We start from the raw sequence: 17,346 nt of genomic DNA on the forward strand, positions 1-17,346 counted from the left end.
CTCAAGATCACACGGTGTCAGCGAAAATTCCGGCGAACAGTAAAGCAAAACAAATCAAAATTCGACTGACAGTCACGAAGCGGTAGCAACGAAAAACTAAAATAACGTCTACGATTTCACCCAGTCAGCGTATATAACCCACAGCGCGTTGCCAATGCACAGCCAAAACCCTATTGGAAAGACGCTAAGGCGGACAACACATGATGATACGGTCTAAACATAATAACACTTTCTACATCAGCCCCATTGTCATGATGGTATTGGTAGCGATAGCTCAGGTATCCATTTCCGATGGTGTGCCAACCACTAACTCGACAGTTGCACCGCCGACTTCAACATCCCGCTATGACAATCCGCTGGCCGAGCACAAGCACGAACGTAACTGTAAGGCGCTCTGCGAGCACTGCGGTTGCCTTGGATTCTATTGCGGCGAGGAGTGCATTTGCGAGTGCAACAACGAGAACTCGGACACGGAATGTATTCACACCATGCAGGTGAATGCGCGCACATTGAACTCGCCTTTTGAGATTCTCATTCAGGGACCAAGCAGCAATCGATTTGTCCGCAATGCCAAACAGTTCGAACAGAAGCGCGAGCTTGTGACGAGAAGTGCCGTGGAAAGCAAGACTACACGTAATCGTCGTTCCACTATTACCATCTACAAGCCATCGTCGGTAGCGGTTAAAGGCGCAGCTTTGTCACTGAACGCACTGGAAACATTATCCACAAACGTAAAGAAATCGGATCTGACTCGCCACAAGCGTTCCGTGGATCACCTGGAGTGGTTTAACGATTTTGCCAGCTCCTTGGTGCGTCCATCTCCACTGGGCACGCGGGGGCAGAAACAGCGTGAAGAAAAAGCTGCCTCTTTTAAACGCCAAGCGGTTACAGCAGATCCGTTGCCAAGGCTTCAGCGGGAACCATGGTTCCTAGAACATACAGCTCCAAGGCTTAATCGTCCCGCTCCACTATTCAAGCGTCATCATCTCAGTGACGACAACCAAAGTGTCAGAAAATCGAAGAAAAGTTCCTCACGCAAAATCAGACCCGATTCAATTGAAGAGGATTCCGAGACAAAAGCCCCAAATTCCAAACCAGATATGCGTTCATTTCGTGATGCCCTGCAAGTAATGGAGCGTATTCCTCGCGTGCTTCAGGATACGGTTAGCCATTTGTCCGCCGACGATAACAGTGGCGATGTCTTCAGCTTGAACATTATGAACGATGTGTTGCCCAAGAAAATTCCGCGCAGGGAACGTGTGCCTCGACGGCTCAGACAGAACACTCGGGATAACGACGTCGACCCAGCGCCCATTGTAACAACTAAGGCACCCATTGCTGTGCCACCTGCTCTGCTGGCGCCGCTGGCACCGCGTGGTCTCTTCTTGCCCTGGCTACGGCAGCAACGTTTAAGGCGTTTGGGTGGACAACAATAGATGTAAATTTCGGTAGTCCCATTTATGTCTGTTTTATATTTTTAAGGATTCTCGGACGGCTGTGCATGTGTGTTTTTGGCTTTAGATAAGGCGCTCACAATTAGTAGGGCTTCTCTGGACGACTTTTTATAATTTCCGTTATCCTTTTTGAAGGAATGCCGTATATTTTATTTGAAAATAAAACTTTCTAATGTCTATGACTGCTCGAACTTGAATTTTATCAAATAGAAGAATGGATTCTTGCACAAATAATTGTTGAAAACCTGCAGACAATCAGCAAATCTTTCGCGCCAAGGCAGTGTTGTCAATTCAGCTATTTTATACTTAAGTGTGGCCATAAACAGATGTTAGTGTTGTCAATTCAGCTGTTTTATACCTAAGTGTGGCTATAAATATCTGTGGCGACTTTTTGCAACCCTGTTAATCGTCAATTTGTGCTTCGAAAGTGTATTCAGCTATTTTTAACATTGGTTTCAGCCACTTTTTGAAGTGGCAGTTGACAACGCTTATATTAAACTTAAGAGAGTGTAAGTGTTGCATGCTTTGGAGCTGCGACCAAGAAGCGAACATGAACTAATTGGAATGCATACTTATGGGGATTGCAGTTAATCAATACAAGCGAATGCAGGCGGAAGAGCACTGAAGAGAGCGACGATGTCTCGGTCAAACGTTGGCAACAGACGCCAACGGTTTCCAGTTGAGTGGATCAGTTGTGTCGAGCAGTGCGTCTTCAGTTGTTGCTCTACGCAGTCCACTTAAACAGCGTTTCAACAGGTAGTTAACAATTTGTTAAAAAGTGGTAAAAAGAGAAATTTAACTAAATCAAAGCAGACCCAAAGAGAGCGAAATATCTCAACATTATAATCAATGTATTCGTAATGTTACAAAGTGCAACTAAATAAAACAAAGTAAAAAAATCAGCCGCATACATAGCTGCCGTTAGTTCCCCCCGCTCCGCTGCTTGTTTGGTGCTGTGCAGAGGATGACAATAAGTATCTGTGTGAATTCAAGCGTGTTGTGTGCATGTATGCATTAACAAAAATAAAAACAAAGAAGTAAATACAAATGTTCATATACTATGCATACGTATAAACGCAGCCGAATGAAACAAGCAAAGATATTATCAGAGCTGTGTGTCGTATATGTAAATACATTTGTGCGTATCATGCTATAAATTTCAGAGCTCGTTGAACCGAAATACACTGTTAGACTTTAAGCCCTGAACCATCATATTAATAGACCGCACTGGAGCACATTTACCCCCAACAAAGGCAATTGAAATTTGTTGGTCAATTGAAATCTGGAATCAATGAATGTGACTCACAAGTGCTGAGCAACAAGTATTTACAAATGCATATATATTAGGGAAAATGCCTCAAACCGTAGGAAATTAAACCTACATATTATCAGCACCTGTAAAATTTTCTCTCTATACCAATTATTTGCATTTACAAACTGATCTTCGAAACCCGAATCGAATTTTTGTACAGTACAGGAATTGCGTAAAAAGTAGAATCATGTAATAAAATGCCAAAGCCCCCGTTTGCAACAAAACATGCTAAAGTATCTCGCGTGCCTGTGCGATAAAAGATAACTAATACAGCGATATGTGACTAAACTGGCACACACATAGCTCATGCCTGCATACATACATACATACATACAGCCGTTTGTATTAACGAGTTGGCAACGATAAGCACCGTTAAATTGGTTTGATGATAAAAAACAACAAAAGAAAACAGCTGAGAAATCGGCATTTGTTTATCATCTGATGGACAGCTAAAGGGGCAATAAGTGGGAGATAAGAATACAGTTTGTTGCGTCTCTGCTGCTAAATACCCTGTAATTATTACTCAAAGCGCACAAGCTGCGAAACCTATGACACAACTTAATTAAAGTTTACTTAAAATAGCACAATAATTTTTTCCACAGACCAATTTTAATAATTAGCCAACCAAACGTGCGTTAAAACCATAAAATTTCGCTGCTTTGTAAATTGCCCACCTGCTCATGTAGATAAGCCCAAGGCCAAGCAAGCCAGATACAATTTGTTTTTTGTATTAGAATATTATACATATCTATACACATATATATATATATCTATATATACATATATTTATATACATATACATACATGCACTTAACTCATATATATCACACCTCAACTTATTATGGAGACCACAAAATCTCTTAACTATTCACAGCATGAGCCAGCGACGGTAACGCTAAGGAAATACAAATACTTCAATTGCGTCCACAGGCACATCATGGAGTCCTGGCGCAAGTTGTGCGCACGCATGGAAATAAAAAAGATGCCCGCAGAGCTAGACGATGATCTGGAAACTTTGGAGGATTATACGCAGCGCTGGCGATCCGTGCGCATCATTTACTTTACGATGTTCCTCATGGCGCTGGGCTTTAGCATCATATTAACCGGCATTTGGCCATTCCTTAGCGAGGTGCGTCCTTAGTCAAATTCCATTCCCGCACACACACACACTTACGCAAGCATCCCTATAGCTAGATCCCAGTGCGGGCAAAGAGTTTATGGGTATGATTGTGGCAGCCAATCCATTGGGCCAAATGATCTTCAGTCCCATCTTCGGTTGGTGGGGAAACAAGCTTGGCACCATACGGCTGCCACTGCTGCTCTCGCTGGCGCTCTTCACCTTGGCCAGCGCATTGTATTCCTCACTGGAACTTGTGGACAATGTCAAGTACTGGATGCTGGCCTCACGATTCCTCATCGGCGTCAGCTCGGCAAACATTGCACTGTGCCGCTCCTATTTGTCAGCGGCTACGCGTCTCAGCGAGCGCACACACGCCGTCTCCATGGTATCTCTTGCCCAGGTGCTGGGCTTTATCATTGGCCCCGGGCTGCAGGCGTTGGTAACGCCACTGGGCCGGGGCGGTCATGTCTGGTTTTGGGGCACTATGCACGTGAACATGTACACCGCCTCCGGCTGGATAAATGTGCTCATGAGCATGGGTAACTTTGTAATGTTTCTGCCGGGCATATTCGAGGAACACAAAATAGCCGCACGTGAGATTATGGTAATGCAGGGCGGAACTTCGGAGCGTGACACCTGGAAGGCAATCAAACCGAATTATTATTCCGCCTGGACACTAATTGTGGCCTTCTTCGTGCTAGTTTTTAACTTTGTGCTGCTGGAAACGTAAGTTTGAACACAGCTCAAGGTTATCCCTAATGTAAATTGCTTATTCACAGCTTGGGTACATCGCTGACCATGGATATGTTTGCCTGGACCAATGATGAAGCACTCTACTATATGGGCATATTTATGGCCACAGCAGCCATAATATCTCTGGTAACTTTTGTGCTTATTGAACCACTGTGCAAGCTTTTTGCTGAGCGCTTTGTGCTCATTTGGGGTGGCTTCTCTTTGATGGTGGTGGGTCGTCTACTTTACATACCCTGGGGACCGGATCCGCCCAAGCTGGCGGTGGCCTTCAACGCTAGCGCCAATCTCACCATCGATAATCCCATCTATTTGGGCTGTCCACCTACTCAGAACTGGTGTCCTCAACTGCCAGCGCTTACATTGACACAGTTTATTATTGGATTCGCACTGACGTCAGTGGGTTATCCCATTGGCGTTACTCTGATACAGACAATATTCTCCAAAGTGCTTGGGCCACGTCCGCAAGGCGTCTGGATGGGCATGATGACCGGCGCGGGATGCTTGTCCCGTGTCATGGGTCCCGTATTCGTTGGCTCGATTTACACACGCCTCGGCACCTATTGGACATTCGGTTTTACATCGATTATGATGTTAATTTCTATGATCTGGCTGCTGTGCAGCAAGTAAGTACCTGACTAGCTGAATCCGTTTTACTTTCTAATCCTGACCTTCTTTTCAGTCGCGTACTTATCCCACCAAAATTCGAGAAACCGGCTGTACCGCTGCAGGTACTGCATACGCCGAAAGACAACACGAATGATCCCGACGACGCAAACGCGCCTATCAATGAAGAATCTGATGAGCTGCTTGCGACGTCCAAGGTGATACGCATAGTACCCTCATCCAAGGCGTAGTGTCATCGTCGACTTTAATACTTTTCTAATATGACTGCCCCTAAGCTACACATTCACTATGAATTTTTTAGACAATAGTTTCACACATACAAATATATTTTTGATAGAAACTTTATGATTCACTTTTAATGTTAAGTCTTCACATGGTGAAAATCATATATCGGTATCAAACATACATGGTTATATTTGTTTCTTTTTTCACAATCGCACAAACATATATTGGTGCTAAAGTTGTTTATTGGTTTATTCTAATCACACATCCAATAGTTTGTAGTTATTTACGCTTAAGAATGAACTTCTTTGATGAAATAATGAAACATATATAATGGTGGTAATAGTTGTTACCTGCCACATTATTGTTGTCGTCATTATCAGTCAGTGCTACATAAGTATGATAAGTATGACAGGGATGCCTAGATGGACTATGATGATTATTTTTTGTTTTTCTTATTATTGCTCAGTTTTTTTTTTACGCGTACGGGGACTACCAAGGCGGTGGTATCCACATATGTAAAAACGGCAACTGCTGCAGTTGAGGATAATGATGCGTCGGCGACCAGTAGAGTAGCCAACATGATTCACCGTTAAAAGCGTTATAGTTGTAAATGGGTATAAATGGTGGCGCAGTTGTTGCAAATGCACCGCCCAAAGCAGCTTCTGCTGTCACTCAGCTGCTGCCGTTATAATAAAACTCATCTCAGTAGGGCGCATAGCGGCGACCTGGTGGTGATGGACCGCGCATGCCTCGCGACGAAATCATACGCTCGTCAAAAGAGTCACGACTGAAGTCCTCATATCCATGCGGCGTTGGTGAGCTGTTTAATGATTAGGCATCGAAATGTCAATCATAAAGTGATCTGGTGTAAACTGATGTACATCTACTCACCCATAACGACTCATGCCGTTGCTGCTGCGTGGCGGCGGAGGTGAACGCCGACTGAACATGGTGTCATAGCCACGAGAGACACTGCAGGAACGCAGACTGCCGCTCAGCGGTGGGGGCAGAGGCATTGGTTCACGACGGGAAATCGGCGGCGGTGGGAAGTCACGCATGCGTGATGACTGATAGCGACGTTCATACAGATCGCGTGAATCCTCGAAACGGCGGTCATAGTAATCGTAATCCTATAGTTGTAAAATCCAAAAAGTTAGTGTGTTTAAGGTAAAACCATTTTGGTACATTTAGGTGTATATGTTGATATATTTAAGATATTCGCGGCGAGTCGATTTGAAGATTAACTGCTGAAAACCTCGAGCAATCAAATTGCTGGAGACATTGAATTATGAAATCAAGCAATTGATTATTTCTTAAATATTTTCGATAAATCATATTTGACTTTTGGGGCTTTAAGCAGTAGAATCTTTTAAACGACCAGTCGGGAGTAGCCAAATTGGTTGTTTGTCTGCATTTACCCTAAAGCCGTCCATTATGCGATCACGCAGGAATGGCGGCGGCGGCGGTGGCGGCGGATACGGATCACGACTGTACATGCGATCTCTGTAGCCGCCGGCGCTCAGCGGTGGTGGTGGCTCACGTCCACCAGTGCCTGTCCAACGCGGACATTCTTTCGACCAATGACCGGAACGGCCGCAACGATAACACTGCTCCGGATCGCCCATGCCCGGCTTGGGGCGCACCCGGCTAGTGGATACCTGCACCTTGAGCGGCTGGCCATCGACAACGCGACCGTTCAATTCCTTGATAGCATCCTGGACATCACCGACACAATCCAAATGCACGAACCCATAGTTGCGCACAATGTCGCATTCGACGACGGTGCCGTATTTCTGAAATAGTTCGCGCACCTCCGGCGCACGCGTTTTGTCGGTTAGATTTCCAACGAAGATTTTCGTTGTTGGCGTATTGGGGGCGCGTCGGCTTTTGGCGGCCTCCACCTTGATGGCGTTATCGTTCAGCACGTAACCGTTCAAGTTCTGTATGGCATCGCGACCCTGCTGTTCGGTTTCCATGTGCACAAAGCCATAGTTCTTCACCACATCGCATTCGACTACAGTACCGTATTTCTCGAAAAGCGCACGCAATTCGGTTGCCTGCGTCTTTTCATCGAGATTACCGATGAACAACTTGAACGTGCCGGCTCCGGGCATCACGGCGACGGTTTCGGCTGCGGCGTCGTCCACGGTTCTTGCGTTTATTCAATTTCTTGGGAAGCTTGAGCGTTAGCGTACGCGATTTGTATTCTTTTTTTGTTTACGCGTTATTGACGTGGGTGCAGCGCAGCTTGAGAACGACGACAACGGCGGCGGCGACCGCGACCTCAAAGTGAAAGAAGAAGAAGCAATGCAATTTTTCATTTTGATTTGTACTGAGGCAGGGTGCAAGCAATTCGATACAAATTAAACAACAAAGAAAGGTCACAACGCGTCTATTAAACTTAGAATCAGACACATGCACAACCCGTGAAAAATCATTAAATTTCCACACAATATACATAACAAGATGGCGGCGACAGCGACGGCGGCAAGGCGAACCCGTAGTAGTAGTATGTGGCAGTGGCAAAACGACGGCTTCAAATTGTAAATATGTTTACATTTATAAAGACTTCTTACCTGTGCACTTTTAAAACCAAATAAAATATTGCTTGAATCTACTTTTCGTTTTTTCCTTTCAGCAGCTCACACAAAACTCACTTTTTCACAACTTTTCGGCACAATGACTTTTATGTATATGTGCTAGAGCTGACAAAACAAAATCATCGATTATAGACAACTATCACTATCATTGCCGGAGTGCCGATATACTATCGACACAGTCGTGCATGCGTGCTTATTTCGATATTATTCTTATTTTCATTTTTTTATTTCAAATAAACACTTGGTTTCAGTTGCTGTTATCCATAAATTAATCAAGCATATATAACCAACGGCATTCGATGGTATTATGTTGATCAGCTGGATCTCCTTCAATTTATAAGCTAACATCATGCTGCAAATGCAAAAATATAATCAAAATTATCGATAAAACCCATTATAGGGCTCTACCTTTGCTGTTAGTATGCAACACTGGCACTGTGAATTAGCGCTCTTATTAAAAAAGCGGGAAAGATAGTTGTAATTAAACTGGCATAATAATGGAAACTCCTACGGGACGTGGTGCACGGCCCACACGTACCGCTACACCGCGCCTCTCGGAGCGCAAGAAGCAATTGTTTCGCAGCCGCAGCTCCATGATGGACCAAATAGATGACGACTGTGACGTCGAGGACCCTTTGTTGGGTATAGCACCCCTAAAGCCAAGGCGCCAAAGTCAGTCCATTAAAGCAGCCGAGAAGCCATCTAATGTTCGTAATCTGTTCGACCACAGTGCTGGTGGAGATGTCCGCAGATTGCGATTGCGCGCCAGCACCAGCAGCTCACCGGAGACTAATAAGGAAAATAAAAGCGCTCAGAAGACACGTGGCCCTGGCCTAACATTGGGCACGGAGGAGCAGTTGCCACATTTGTTTACCAAAACCATGCGTATCAATAGCAATAGCAGTACCAGCCAAAGCCACAACTCTAGTCCACGCACACCCAAATCCCAAGAACAAGTCGATGACACGAGCACGGACATGGATGACTCGCCCATTGACCAAAACCGCAGGGCAGCTAAAAGAGTGTACAAGAAGTCGGATATAGTAACAATCGATTCTTCACCCGAATCCGGCTCAATGTCACCGCAGAGCAAGGTGCGCAAGACGCACAAGGAATGCATATCGACAATGGCCTTTTATTCACATTCTGCCAACCCTAAAGTTGCCTTGCGAAGATCAGGTCCAAACCCTTCGAGAGGAGCACATCAGCAGCAACAACGCGTCGCAAAGGCTAAAGTTACTTCGCCCAGCTCTCGACCTAGGTTGGGTATTAATAAGGGCGTTCGTCACAACATACGCAAGCCCCAGCGCACTGCTGCGTCCATCAATTTGGATGACATTTTGGGCTCTTTGCGGAATGAAAAGTTACGCCGGCTGATTACCACGGGGCGTGAAGAGCGCGCAAAGATAGAGGAGGTCCACCAAATACTTCGCAGTGCCAAAGATCCCATTAAAATGGCCAAGCCCCTTAGCGTTATGGCTCTTGATGACGCCAACAACAACAATAACAACAACAAGAGTCCCTCAGCACTATCCCTATCTCCCACATCACTCGACTTTTCCGATCTAAGCGATGAAGAAGAAGTGCGTGCAACTAAAGACCCATCCTCTGCAATGGATCTGGAACCGGTGATACCATTGATACGACATACTAATGTAACAGACACATCCCCAAAGACCGACCCGCCCACCAATCGGAAGTTCTTTAAATCGGGCCGACGTAGCAGCACCTGTATGGAAGTGCGCATCACGGACAATATACGAGCTAGTGTTAGTCAGGGAAGGATCTCATTGGTAGAGGCACCACCCAAAAAGCACCGGCAAGTGCGTGTTAAATCGGCGACAATATTTTCCGCGGAGCAGGCAACCGTGGATGCGATACTACGTAATCTAGATGATACCATTGTGGATGAAATTGTTGAATCGGAAGTAAAACCGCCCCAGTCCCAGGCAGCGCCTAAGACAGAGAAGCATGTGTTGCTGCCGGATCCTTATGAAAAGTACCGCCAACAAATACCATACCAGACTGACGATCCGGCAATTATCGAACAGCAGGCCCTGTTGCTTGAGTTTCTAATAAGCAATAACATATGCACAGATAGAAACTTTGAAATATTTATAGCCGATCCAGATAACCACAAGGAAGAAGCCACGAGCATTGTAGATAATCTGTACATGGTAGTTTATGCGGAGCAGCAAGCCCTGGCAAAATCTGACGGCGACGACGCAATTGCACCGGAAGTACCTGAGAGCGAAAACGCTCAAGCGCTGGAACCAGTTGAAGACTCGGCGACTAATGCACCGCCCATTGAGTCGCAAGTCAAATTGTTTCCCATTTTCACACAACGCCTGCAGCCGATGCAACAAAAGTCGTCGCGCCGCAAGTTGAATGTTTCGACACGTTTAATGGCTGCAGCCTCTGGTTTTAATCAGTATCAGATCGATGCTGGCCAAAAGGCCTTTGGAGCCCGGCAGTGTCAGCAGTGTGGATTAGTTTACACCGTCCATGAGCCCGAGGAGGAGCAGTTGCATCGAGAATATCATGATTCTGTACATGTGTTACGTTTTAAGGGTTGGATAGACGAGGACATTGTGGCCGTGCATCCGGACTGGGCTGCTGATGGGCGAATTATACGATTGAATGAACATGCACCAACTATACGCCTGCAGCGGCTCACAGAGGTGATCAGGGTGGTGGACAAGGAACTGGGTTACTCCTCGTACATTGTACCAAAAACGTTTGTCGCCTACTTTGCTGTGCGAAAGCAGCAGATTGTGGGCCTATGCCTTGTACAGCCGTTGACGCAGGCGCATCGCTTCATTCAGGTCGATGGAACCGACTACTTCAGCGAGGAGACATTTGAGGCTAGGTTTGTGGTTAATGCTACTTTTATCTACGTCTATTACCAAATTAATTTTATTTCCTCTGCAGCTGCGGTGTGTCTCGGATTTGGGTCTCACCACTGCAACGTCGTAGGGGAATTGCTAGCAAATTACTGCGCGCTGTGCAATCTCACACTATTTTGGGCATTGAAATATCCCGGGATCGCATTGCCTTTAGTACGCCGACAGACGAAGGACGTGCTCTGGCGCGTCAATTTACGCAAAATGAGAATTTTTTGACCTATGACCAATAAGAAACCAAGGAAGTTGGCTATTGAATAGCTGACAAGTGTACTTTGTTAAATAACTCTTGCTACAAATCCTTATTTTTTTTAGTTATTAAGCATAAAAGATTGTTTTAAACTGAGATTGTGTTACATTTAAAGATATACTCAATTACAGAATGCTGTTTCAAATCTATTGTATATACGTTTTACGCTAATGCACTTTAAAAGTGTAAATTTTGATTTTTAGGGAATTTGTTTTTCATTAAATCGTTAAATATTTAAGAGCTGAAACGTATTTCACGATCAATATATTTCGCGATATCTATCGATAGTTAATAGATTTCAATATCGATCACAGACAGCAATGTAACTTTAAAATCGATAGTTTAGGTAATGTGTGAGCCAGGCTTTGGGCGTTGTTTTTATTGCTGCAGTTAAGAAATTTATTAATTCTTAATTAGAAACGTATTTGCATTGCTCAAAAGTTGACTTAAAGTGTGTCAAGTCACAATTTCAGTTGCCATAAATTGAGCGCAAATGGTGAGTGCAAGAAATTAAATTAATTGTACCTAGCAAGTCAACGCGGCATCTTATGCCACGCCCAATGTGATTGAATTAAAGTAAAACTACAAGCACACTTTGGGGTTGAATGTAGCGTAGCAACGTTTCTTATTGCTTACAACCATTGCAGACAATACGGCGTTGTGTTAGTGTGCAGCAAGTAAAGCGTGTAGCTAATAGAGAAAAAGGCCAGTGACTGCATTGTCAACGGCATCTACAATTACAGCCATAAGTAAATAATGTCCACTATCGAAGACGAGCGTAAAGCGTACATTAATAATCCATATTTCACTGGACCCATCTACGGCAGCTACAAGCCGTTTTATGTGACGATTGCAATTTGCACAGTAATCCTTGGGTCAATAATTGTATTAAACATTATCTTGGGCTGCTGTTCCAAACACCGCAAGTACTGGCAGGACAGGCACACAGGCAATCGCTGGTTAGTTTCCATTTGGTCTTCAACGCCGCACAAGCAACCTCCCCTAGATTTCACTGAGCTTAAGGACGCATCCTACTTCGATCGTTTCCATGTAAGTGGTTAACTCGACATGCTAAAATTTCACAAAATGACACTTACCATTTGCAGCCTACTACACACCAGCAAGTGTTCCCTGACGACGTCGTCATAACCGTTGACGATTTAGAGCCCGTACACCAGTCGCATCATCAACGTCCACCACGTCCAGAAGGTCGTACATTGCATCAACAACGCCAGCGTGAAGAATACGTTGAGTTGCAAAAGCGTGAAAGCGACATCTAAGCCATGGCATTATACATTCTATATCCAGCCGTTGCTGCTCTGGCGCTCTTTGTTATAGGCGTCATCATTATCATGCTGCGCTATGGGCCGCGTCTATGCGGGCTACGTCATCATGCTCTGCCTGACAACCATGACTTGCGGGAGAAAACCTACGAGCATGAGATTAGTTATGCCTGATACTTTGCGCCATTTTCATAATTGTCTTTTAATATATTAATGCAGCACATTACCTTTTTTTATCCGTCCACTTAAACTAACCATATTTTTAAGTTGCTATTTTGACCATTACTAACTATTAGCGGCTGGAGTTGCACAGTTTTTTATACATGCAGTACAAAGTGCCTACTACTTTTAGTAAATAATATTTGTCAATCAGCTTTTATATCATTCCATATCGAAAAACAAATGTAATGTGCCTTCAACATTGAATCTCATTGATAAATGTTTGCCGTCCAAGTGTCTTTTAGTACAGTAAGATCGCTCCGTTAAAAACATATACACTTTTCGTAATTTATGTAAACAGAATGTTAATTAAATTTGTATACTGAATGTTCATTTATGAATGAAAATAATTTAAAACTATGCAAACTCTATACATTTGTATTTAAGCATTTATACGATTTGGACCCAGAAAACCACTTTTAATAAAGAATGATCAATTTTAATTCATAAAAAATATATGTGTTTGCTGCAAGATAAATTAAACAGATAGTAATAAGCACATAAGTGCATGTGCTTTGAGCGTTTAATAGCAATTATGATTGACAATGGCAGGAAAAATAATATATGCGCCTACTTGTAAGAGGTTAATAATCTCATTTTGTGTTCAGCAATGCAAATGGAAGATAGTACTTCGTACTTCTTTTCGATAGTTAGTAAATTGGATGTACCTGGTCCAGCACAAAAGTCATACGCTGTCATCGATGTAAACTTGATAGTTTTCAATAGACTGCGTATGTATTCGTCCTTTTTCTCCTGCTCTTTTTCATTGTTCATCTCTTTATCGCTTCTTTCTGTAGCCATTTGGTCTACAGCTACGTCTTTCCCCTTTTCCACATTGTTTTCATTTTCGTCTTTCTTGCTTGAATTAGTCTCTTTTCCTTGCTCTGGATCTACTTCTTTATGCATATCTTTTTGCGGCCTGGCTTCTGTCACAGGCTTTATTTTTTTTGACATCTGGGAATAATCAGAAAGTTCATCATCGTTATCACTTTCGATGAATGTATTGTCTGGGGATGGTTTTGCAGAACTTTCGACCAAACCATGTATACTGCAATAACGATCTATTACGCTGAAGCGAAGCTTATCGCCAACAATGCCGTCAAAGTCCTCGATAAATTTCAAAAAGATTTCCGAGCTTAGATCAAACACTGCAGCCGCGTTGATGTAAGCCTCCGCGTTCACGCGAAACTTCTACAAAATTAATCAATTTAATTGAGTTTGATATTGTTTATCTCAGTACCTACCAATCTAATGTTGGCGATCAGCTCTTCGTCTTCGATCTGGTGACCATACTCGTACAAATCAATTGTTACATCCGCCTCTAGGCCGCTGGCCAAACGGCGCTTGATCACGTTTAAACAGTTGTTGGTAAAAAAGGATACCATGAACTTTTTGCTTAGGTAAATCAACGTTTGCAGTGTCTGCAGATCATATGAATCCAGTCGGCGGTTATCGTGCCAGTACAAATATTCAATGAATTTTCTAAAATCATTGCCCGACACATCGTTCAGCACAATGTTGTCGGGAATCTTTGCCTCCTCGAAATCGCCCTCAAACATGCGTTCAAAAACAGGTGAAACACTATAGAATAGATATGTATGTATGTGATATGGTTTAGTTTAGAGCAAAATAATTTTGTACACACCTCATGAGCACAAATTTATGGCATTTTAACAGAATCTTATTGCCATCATTGTCATAGACGACGAAACTGCAATCCGACAAGTGGCCGGTCATCAGCAAATGTTCCATGCGTTCTCGGGGTCTAGAAAGGTAACAAATGCAGTTATTATTTCAATGAAGAGATTTCCAGTCGGGTAGTTATTAGGAGTATATCGGACATTGACTCGCCTCTTAAAGCACCGCATTCTGCAGCTGCAATTAATTGTACTTATTCTCTACCCCAATACAATAGTAAGGTATATGGTTTAAGGTTACTCAATTTTCCGAAATATTAAAGTTATTTTGTGGTTGCTCACCTGAGATCCTGCCAGTTTGTCGCCGTGTTCTGCATTTTAATAATCAAGTTAAAAAAAACAAACGCTGTTTGCACGGACAAAAGTGGCGGCGACAATGCAAATTTTTGTATTTAGTGTTGCAAAACGTTCAACGAAGAACTGCGAATTTGACAGGGTACGGTCACTTTGTTTTATCAGCTGTCTGCTGTTTTCTGTTGCCGTCGTTGAATTCAATATTAAATTAAGGAACCACCTGCTTTTAAAACAATGATTTTACTTGTTTACATTTGGATCGGTATCGGCCTACTGCCATTAACCCAATCAGAAATCACTGAGTGCCCTACGTACAGCGTACCACAGGTGCGAGCAGAAGTGGAGGGATCCGGCGAGATGTCTTTGATGTTTTACTACGTGTCTTGGTCGAGCGATGCCAGACAGGCACGTTTGGTATACGATGGCGTGGCCCATTACTACAAGGAGTACGCCTCCTTTGGCGCTATCGATTGTTGGCATTTACAGTGCAACTGCAGCCGCACTCATCGACAACTTCCCGGCATGGCTGTTAACGGCGGTTATCCCGATAAGTGGCCCACGCTAATGGTGAACTATGGGCAACAAGTGAGCCTGCAGTATCAGGGCGCATGGCATTTTGAGGACCTGACGAGATTCATGAACAATCTAATACAGCCCATCGATCGAGTGCACAGTACTGCAGAACTGGGCGCCCTATGGAGTATCTCGGATGCCGTTGTCCTGGCGGTGCTGGACTCTGCCGATGGCCCGACATATAGGCGTTTCGTGGCGACGGCAATACATTGGTTGGAATTCGATCCGGAGCGTAACGTACGCTTTGCGGTCGCTTTTGGCCGCCAAGCTAAGAAAATGCTTAGGGTGGAGGGGCTATCACTGCCGCAACTAGTAGTCATAGATAACCGGCATGGCTTGCATAGTTACAATAAATCGGATGTCTGGCAGCCCATGGAGATCTTGCATTGGGTGCGACCCAAGGTCAATCCTCTGCAAGCGGCTGGCTACGGTACACCTGCGAAGATTGCCATTAAGGCGCGTCACATGCCAGTGCTGGCCATGGCCATACGCATGCATCGGCAACAGTCGATATTTACGAGCGATGAGCTGTTGCGCAAGGAGAATGTTGACTGCGAGCAGTACTGGAAGCAAGAGCTGCAAGACGGCAGCGAGACACGTAAATGGGCTCTGTTGCAAAAGCCGCCAGAGCTGTATGAAGTCCCTAAGTCGCAGGAACAGATGGCTAAGAACTGCTATCGTGCATTTCAGCTCAACAGAGCCACTTTGGTTAATTACTACTACATCAATGGCTTCCTAAACTATTTATGGACCCAACACACTCACGAAAGCCACTCGGAAGCAGAGGCGCGACAGCTGTTAGCGCTTCGCACACGTAATCGCTGCTTGGCGCACACCCATGCGCAGCAGGGCACGCCGGCAGGAAAGATTGGCATAGCGAAGCTGGTCGCTAAATATGGCCAGCTGATGTGGCTGCACTCAGCAGAGCAGCAGGTACAGAATAGCTCATTGGCCGTAGTGCTCTTCGATGGAAACAAATACCGCGACTTTCTGCGCCAGCTTGGCATTGATCAGTTCCAACTCAATCTTAAAAGAGATGCGTCCACAGTGCAGGTATTCATTGTGGATGCAGCCGAAGAAGCACTACACGTCATGCCGCAGCATCAGACGTTCTCCTATCAGGCACTGAAGGAGTTCATGAAACTGTTTTATGCCAGACAGCTGCCGCGCGTGCAAAGGAACTCTATGCCAACTACTGCCCCATCCCAGGATGCATCGTATATACAGGTATACAATCGCCAGTTATTGCTGCAGGCACTGCAACACTCGAATGCAACCAATGTCGTGCTCATCCAGCGACCGGATTGTGCACTCTCGGCCGTCATGTCACTGGAGCTGATGCAAGTGGCAGCTATGCTGCGCAGTCCCGAACTGAATTTTATTCGCTTCGATAGCCAGGCAAACGATTTGCCATGGGAGCTCACTATGCCGGCGTCACCAGCGCTGCTCGTGTTTCCACAATCTCGACCCACAGAATCTGTGGTGTTTCCGATGGATATTCGCGTGGACACGGCCAATATAATGTCCTTCATATTGGCACAGTTGGAACCAGAGCAGCAGTTGCGCTTAGTTTTGGCCAGCTGCCGGCGGCGAATGAGGCATGCGCGCAGTTGCTTGGACTTTGCCGGGAAACTGGTGCTCCAGCACATCAGCCAATATTTGAAATACTGGGAGATATTTGTGAAAGAGCGTGATCAGATCTTGTCACATCTCAAGCAGTTCAATGAGATGCACATTGCCATTGAAAGTAGTATAAAGTTATAGTTTATAAATGTATCTCAGTGTGCTAGAATCTTACTAAAAATTGACCGTTAAACTAGTTAGCATAAAAGTATTGGGTAAGATTTTAGCGGGAGGGAGCTCACTTATCTGATATGTTAAGCCTAAAATAAGTTTAACTCAATACTGTTATCATTAAGTCTAGTATAAGCAATTAGTAAATCATCAAAAAGATTTAAGACTGATTGATGTTTTTGTCCCACGATCAAAATGCAGTATTTTTCAAAATGAGTAAACATTTAAAATGCACAATGCTGTGT

General features: G+C 44.3%; 8 protein-coding genes across 11 annotated transcripts; 6 read left to right on the top strand and 2 right to left on the bottom strand.

The window, feature by feature from the left end:
- On the top strand, window positions 1-1,633 carry LOC135434747 (uncharacterized). Its single transcript, XM_064691424.1, has one exon. The coding sequence runs from the start codon at window positions 201-203 to the stop codon at window positions 1,434-1,436; it is 1,236 nt and encodes a 411-aa protein (XP_064547494.1). The 5' UTR covers window positions 1-200; the 3' UTR covers window positions 1,437-1,633.
- A 1,923-nt stretch (window positions 1,634-3,556) lies between these two features.
- On the top strand, window positions 3,557-5,603 carry Cln7. 2 transcript variants are annotated; one of them, XM_064691468.1, is made up of 4 exons: window positions 3,557-3,895; window positions 3,957-4,612; window positions 4,666-5,262; window positions 5,319-5,603. In XM_064691468.1, exons 1-4 carry the CDS (start codon window positions 3,608-3,610, stop codon window positions 5,491-5,493), a joined length of 1,716 nt encoding a protein of 571 aa, XP_064547538.1. In that variant the 5' UTR covers window positions 3,557-3,607; the 3' UTR covers window positions 5,494-5,603. The 2 variants fall into 2 exon arrangements, with proteins under 2 accessions (XP_064547538.1, XP_064547539.1); XM_064691469.1 differs by having other exon boundaries at window positions 3,753-3,895; window positions 3,961-4,612.
- On the bottom strand, window positions 5,589-8,219 carry lark. The gene is made up of 4 exons (XM_064691473.1): window positions 8,065-8,219; window positions 6,907-7,771; window positions 6,380-6,618; window positions 5,589-6,308 (listed from the first exon to the last, which is right to left on the bottom strand). The coding sequence occupies exons 2-4, from the start codon at window positions 7,600-7,602 to the stop codon at window positions 6,191-6,193; spliced, it is 1,053 nt and encodes a 350-aa protein (XP_064547543.1). The 5' UTR covers window positions 7,603-7,771; window positions 8,065-8,219; the 3' UTR covers window positions 5,589-6,190.
- A 274-nt stretch (window positions 8,220-8,493) lies between these two features.
- eco (Establishment of cohesion) lies at window positions 8,494-11,395 on the top strand. The gene is made up of 2 exons (XM_064691465.1): window positions 8,494-10,957; window positions 11,020-11,395. Exons 1-2 carry the CDS (start codon window positions 8,586-8,588, stop codon window positions 11,222-11,224), a joined length of 2,577 nt encoding a protein of 858 aa, XP_064547535.1. The 5' UTR covers window positions 8,494-8,585; the 3' UTR covers window positions 11,225-11,395.
- Window positions 11,396-11,576: 181 nt separating this feature from the next.
- On the top strand, window positions 11,577-12,747 carry wrm1 (wurmchen 1). Of its 3 annotated transcripts, none has more exons than XM_064691476.1 (3): window positions 11,577-11,737; window positions 11,889-12,291; window positions 12,348-12,747. In XM_064691476.1, exons 2-3 carry the CDS (start codon window positions 11,998-12,000, stop codon window positions 12,519-12,521), a joined length of 468 nt encoding a protein of 155 aa, XP_064547546.1. In that variant the 5' UTR covers window positions 11,577-11,737; window positions 11,889-11,997; the 3' UTR covers window positions 12,522-12,747. The 3 variants fall into 3 exon arrangements, with proteins under 3 accessions (XP_064547546.1, XP_064547548.1, XP_064547549.1); XM_064691478.1 differs by having other exon boundaries at window positions 11,580-11,737; window positions 11,947-12,291; XM_064691479.1 differs by having other exon boundaries at window positions 11,584-11,737; window positions 11,952-12,291.
- On the top strand, window positions 12,525-13,103 carry wrm2 (wurmchen 2). Its single transcript, XM_064691480.1, has one exon. The coding sequence runs from the start codon at window positions 12,525-12,527 to the stop codon at window positions 12,696-12,698; it is 174 nt and encodes a 57-aa protein (XP_064547550.1). The 3' UTR covers window positions 12,699-13,103.
- A 127-nt stretch (window positions 13,104-13,230) lies between these two features.
- On the bottom strand, window positions 13,231-14,929 carry LOC135434782 (uncharacterized). Its single transcript, XM_064691472.1, has 4 exons — window positions 14,723-14,929; window positions 14,389-14,508; window positions 13,988-14,324; window positions 13,231-13,934 (listed from the first exon to the last, which is right to left on the bottom strand). Exons 1-4 carry the CDS (start codon window positions 14,755-14,757, stop codon window positions 13,314-13,316), a joined length of 1,113 nt encoding a protein of 370 aa, XP_064547542.1. The 5' UTR covers window positions 14,758-14,929; the 3' UTR covers window positions 13,231-13,313.
- A 39-nt stretch (window positions 14,930-14,968) lies between these two features.
- LOC135434778 (uncharacterized) lies at window positions 14,969-17,271 on the top strand. The gene has a single exon (XM_064691467.1). The coding sequence runs from the start codon at window positions 14,969-14,971 to the stop codon at window positions 17,069-17,071; it is 2,103 nt and encodes a 700-aa protein (XP_064547537.1). The 3' UTR covers window positions 17,072-17,271.
- The last annotated feature ends 75 nt before the right edge of the window (window positions 17,272-17,346 follow it).

The sequence above is a fragment of the Drosophila montana genome, unplaced genomic scaffold, assembly GCF_035044405.1.
Source record: "Drosophila montana isolate Dmon_TW-CO22-7 unplaced genomic scaffold, ASM3504440v1 contig_3438_1, whole genome shotgun sequence".
NCBI classification, from domain to species: domain Eukaryota; kingdom Metazoa; phylum Arthropoda; class Insecta; order Diptera; family Drosophilidae; genus Drosophila; species Drosophila montana.

Bases quoted from the DNA above. Each gene is read 5' to 3' on its own strand.
- LOC135434747 (XM_064691424.1), top strand. From the start codon at position 201: ATGATGATACGGTCTAAACATAATAACACTTTCTACATCAGCCCCATT.
- Cln7 (XM_064691468.1), top strand. From the start codon at position 3,608: ATGGAGACCACAAAATCTCTTAACTATTCACAGCATGAGCCAGCGACG. The intron at 3,896-3,956 runs GTGCGTCCTTAG...GCATCCCTATAG, and splicing joins TTTGGCCATTCCTTAGCGAG to CTAGATCCCAGTGCGGGCAA. The intron at 5,263-5,318 runs GTAAGTACCTGA...CCTTCTTTTCAG, and splicing joins ATCTGGCTGCTGTGCAGCAA to TCGCGTACTTATCCCACCAA.
- lark (XM_064691473.1), bottom strand. From the start codon at position 7,602: ATGCCCGGAGCCGGCACGTTCAAGTTGTTCATCGGTAATCTCGATGAA. The intron at 6,619-6,906 runs GTAAATGCAGAC...TTACAACTATAG, and splicing joins GCATAATGGACGGCTTTAGG to GATTACGATTACTATGACCG. The intron at 6,309-6,379 runs GTGAGTAGATGT...ATCATTAAACAG, and splicing joins AACGGCATGAGTCGTTATGG to CTCACCAACGCCGCATGGAT.
- eco (XM_064691465.1), top strand. From the start codon at position 8,586: ATGGAAACTCCTACGGGACGTGGTGCACGGCCCACACGTACCGCTACA. The intron at 10,958-11,019 runs GTTTGTGGTTAA...TTTCCTCTGCAG, and splicing joins GAGGAGACATTTGAGGCTAG to CTGCGGTGTGTCTCGGATTT.
- wrm1 (XM_064691476.1), top strand. From the start codon at position 11,998: ATGTCCACTATCGAAGACGAGCGTAAAGCGTACATTAATAATCCATAT. The intron at 12,292-12,347 runs GTAAGTGGTTAA...TACCATTTGCAG, and splicing joins CCTACTTCGATCGTTTCCAT to CCTACTACACACCAGCAAGT.
- wrm2 (XM_064691480.1), top strand. From the start codon at position 12,525: ATGGCATTATACATTCTATATCCAGCCGTTGCTGCTCTGGCGCTCTTT.
- LOC135434782 (XM_064691472.1), bottom strand. From the start codon at position 14,757: ATGCAGAACACGGCGACAAACTGGCAGGATCTCAG. The intron at 14,509-14,722 runs GTGAGCAACCAC...TTACCTTTCTAG, and splicing joins ACAAACTGGCAGGATCTCAG to ACCCCGAGAACGCATGGAAC. The intron at 13,935-13,987 runs GTAGGTACTGAG...TTAATTTTGTAG, and splicing joins TGATCGCCAACATTAGATTG to AAGTTTCGCGTGAACGCGGA.
- LOC135434778 (XM_064691467.1), top strand. From the start codon at position 14,969: ATGATTTTACTTGTTTACATTTGGATCGGTATCGGCCTACTGCCATTA.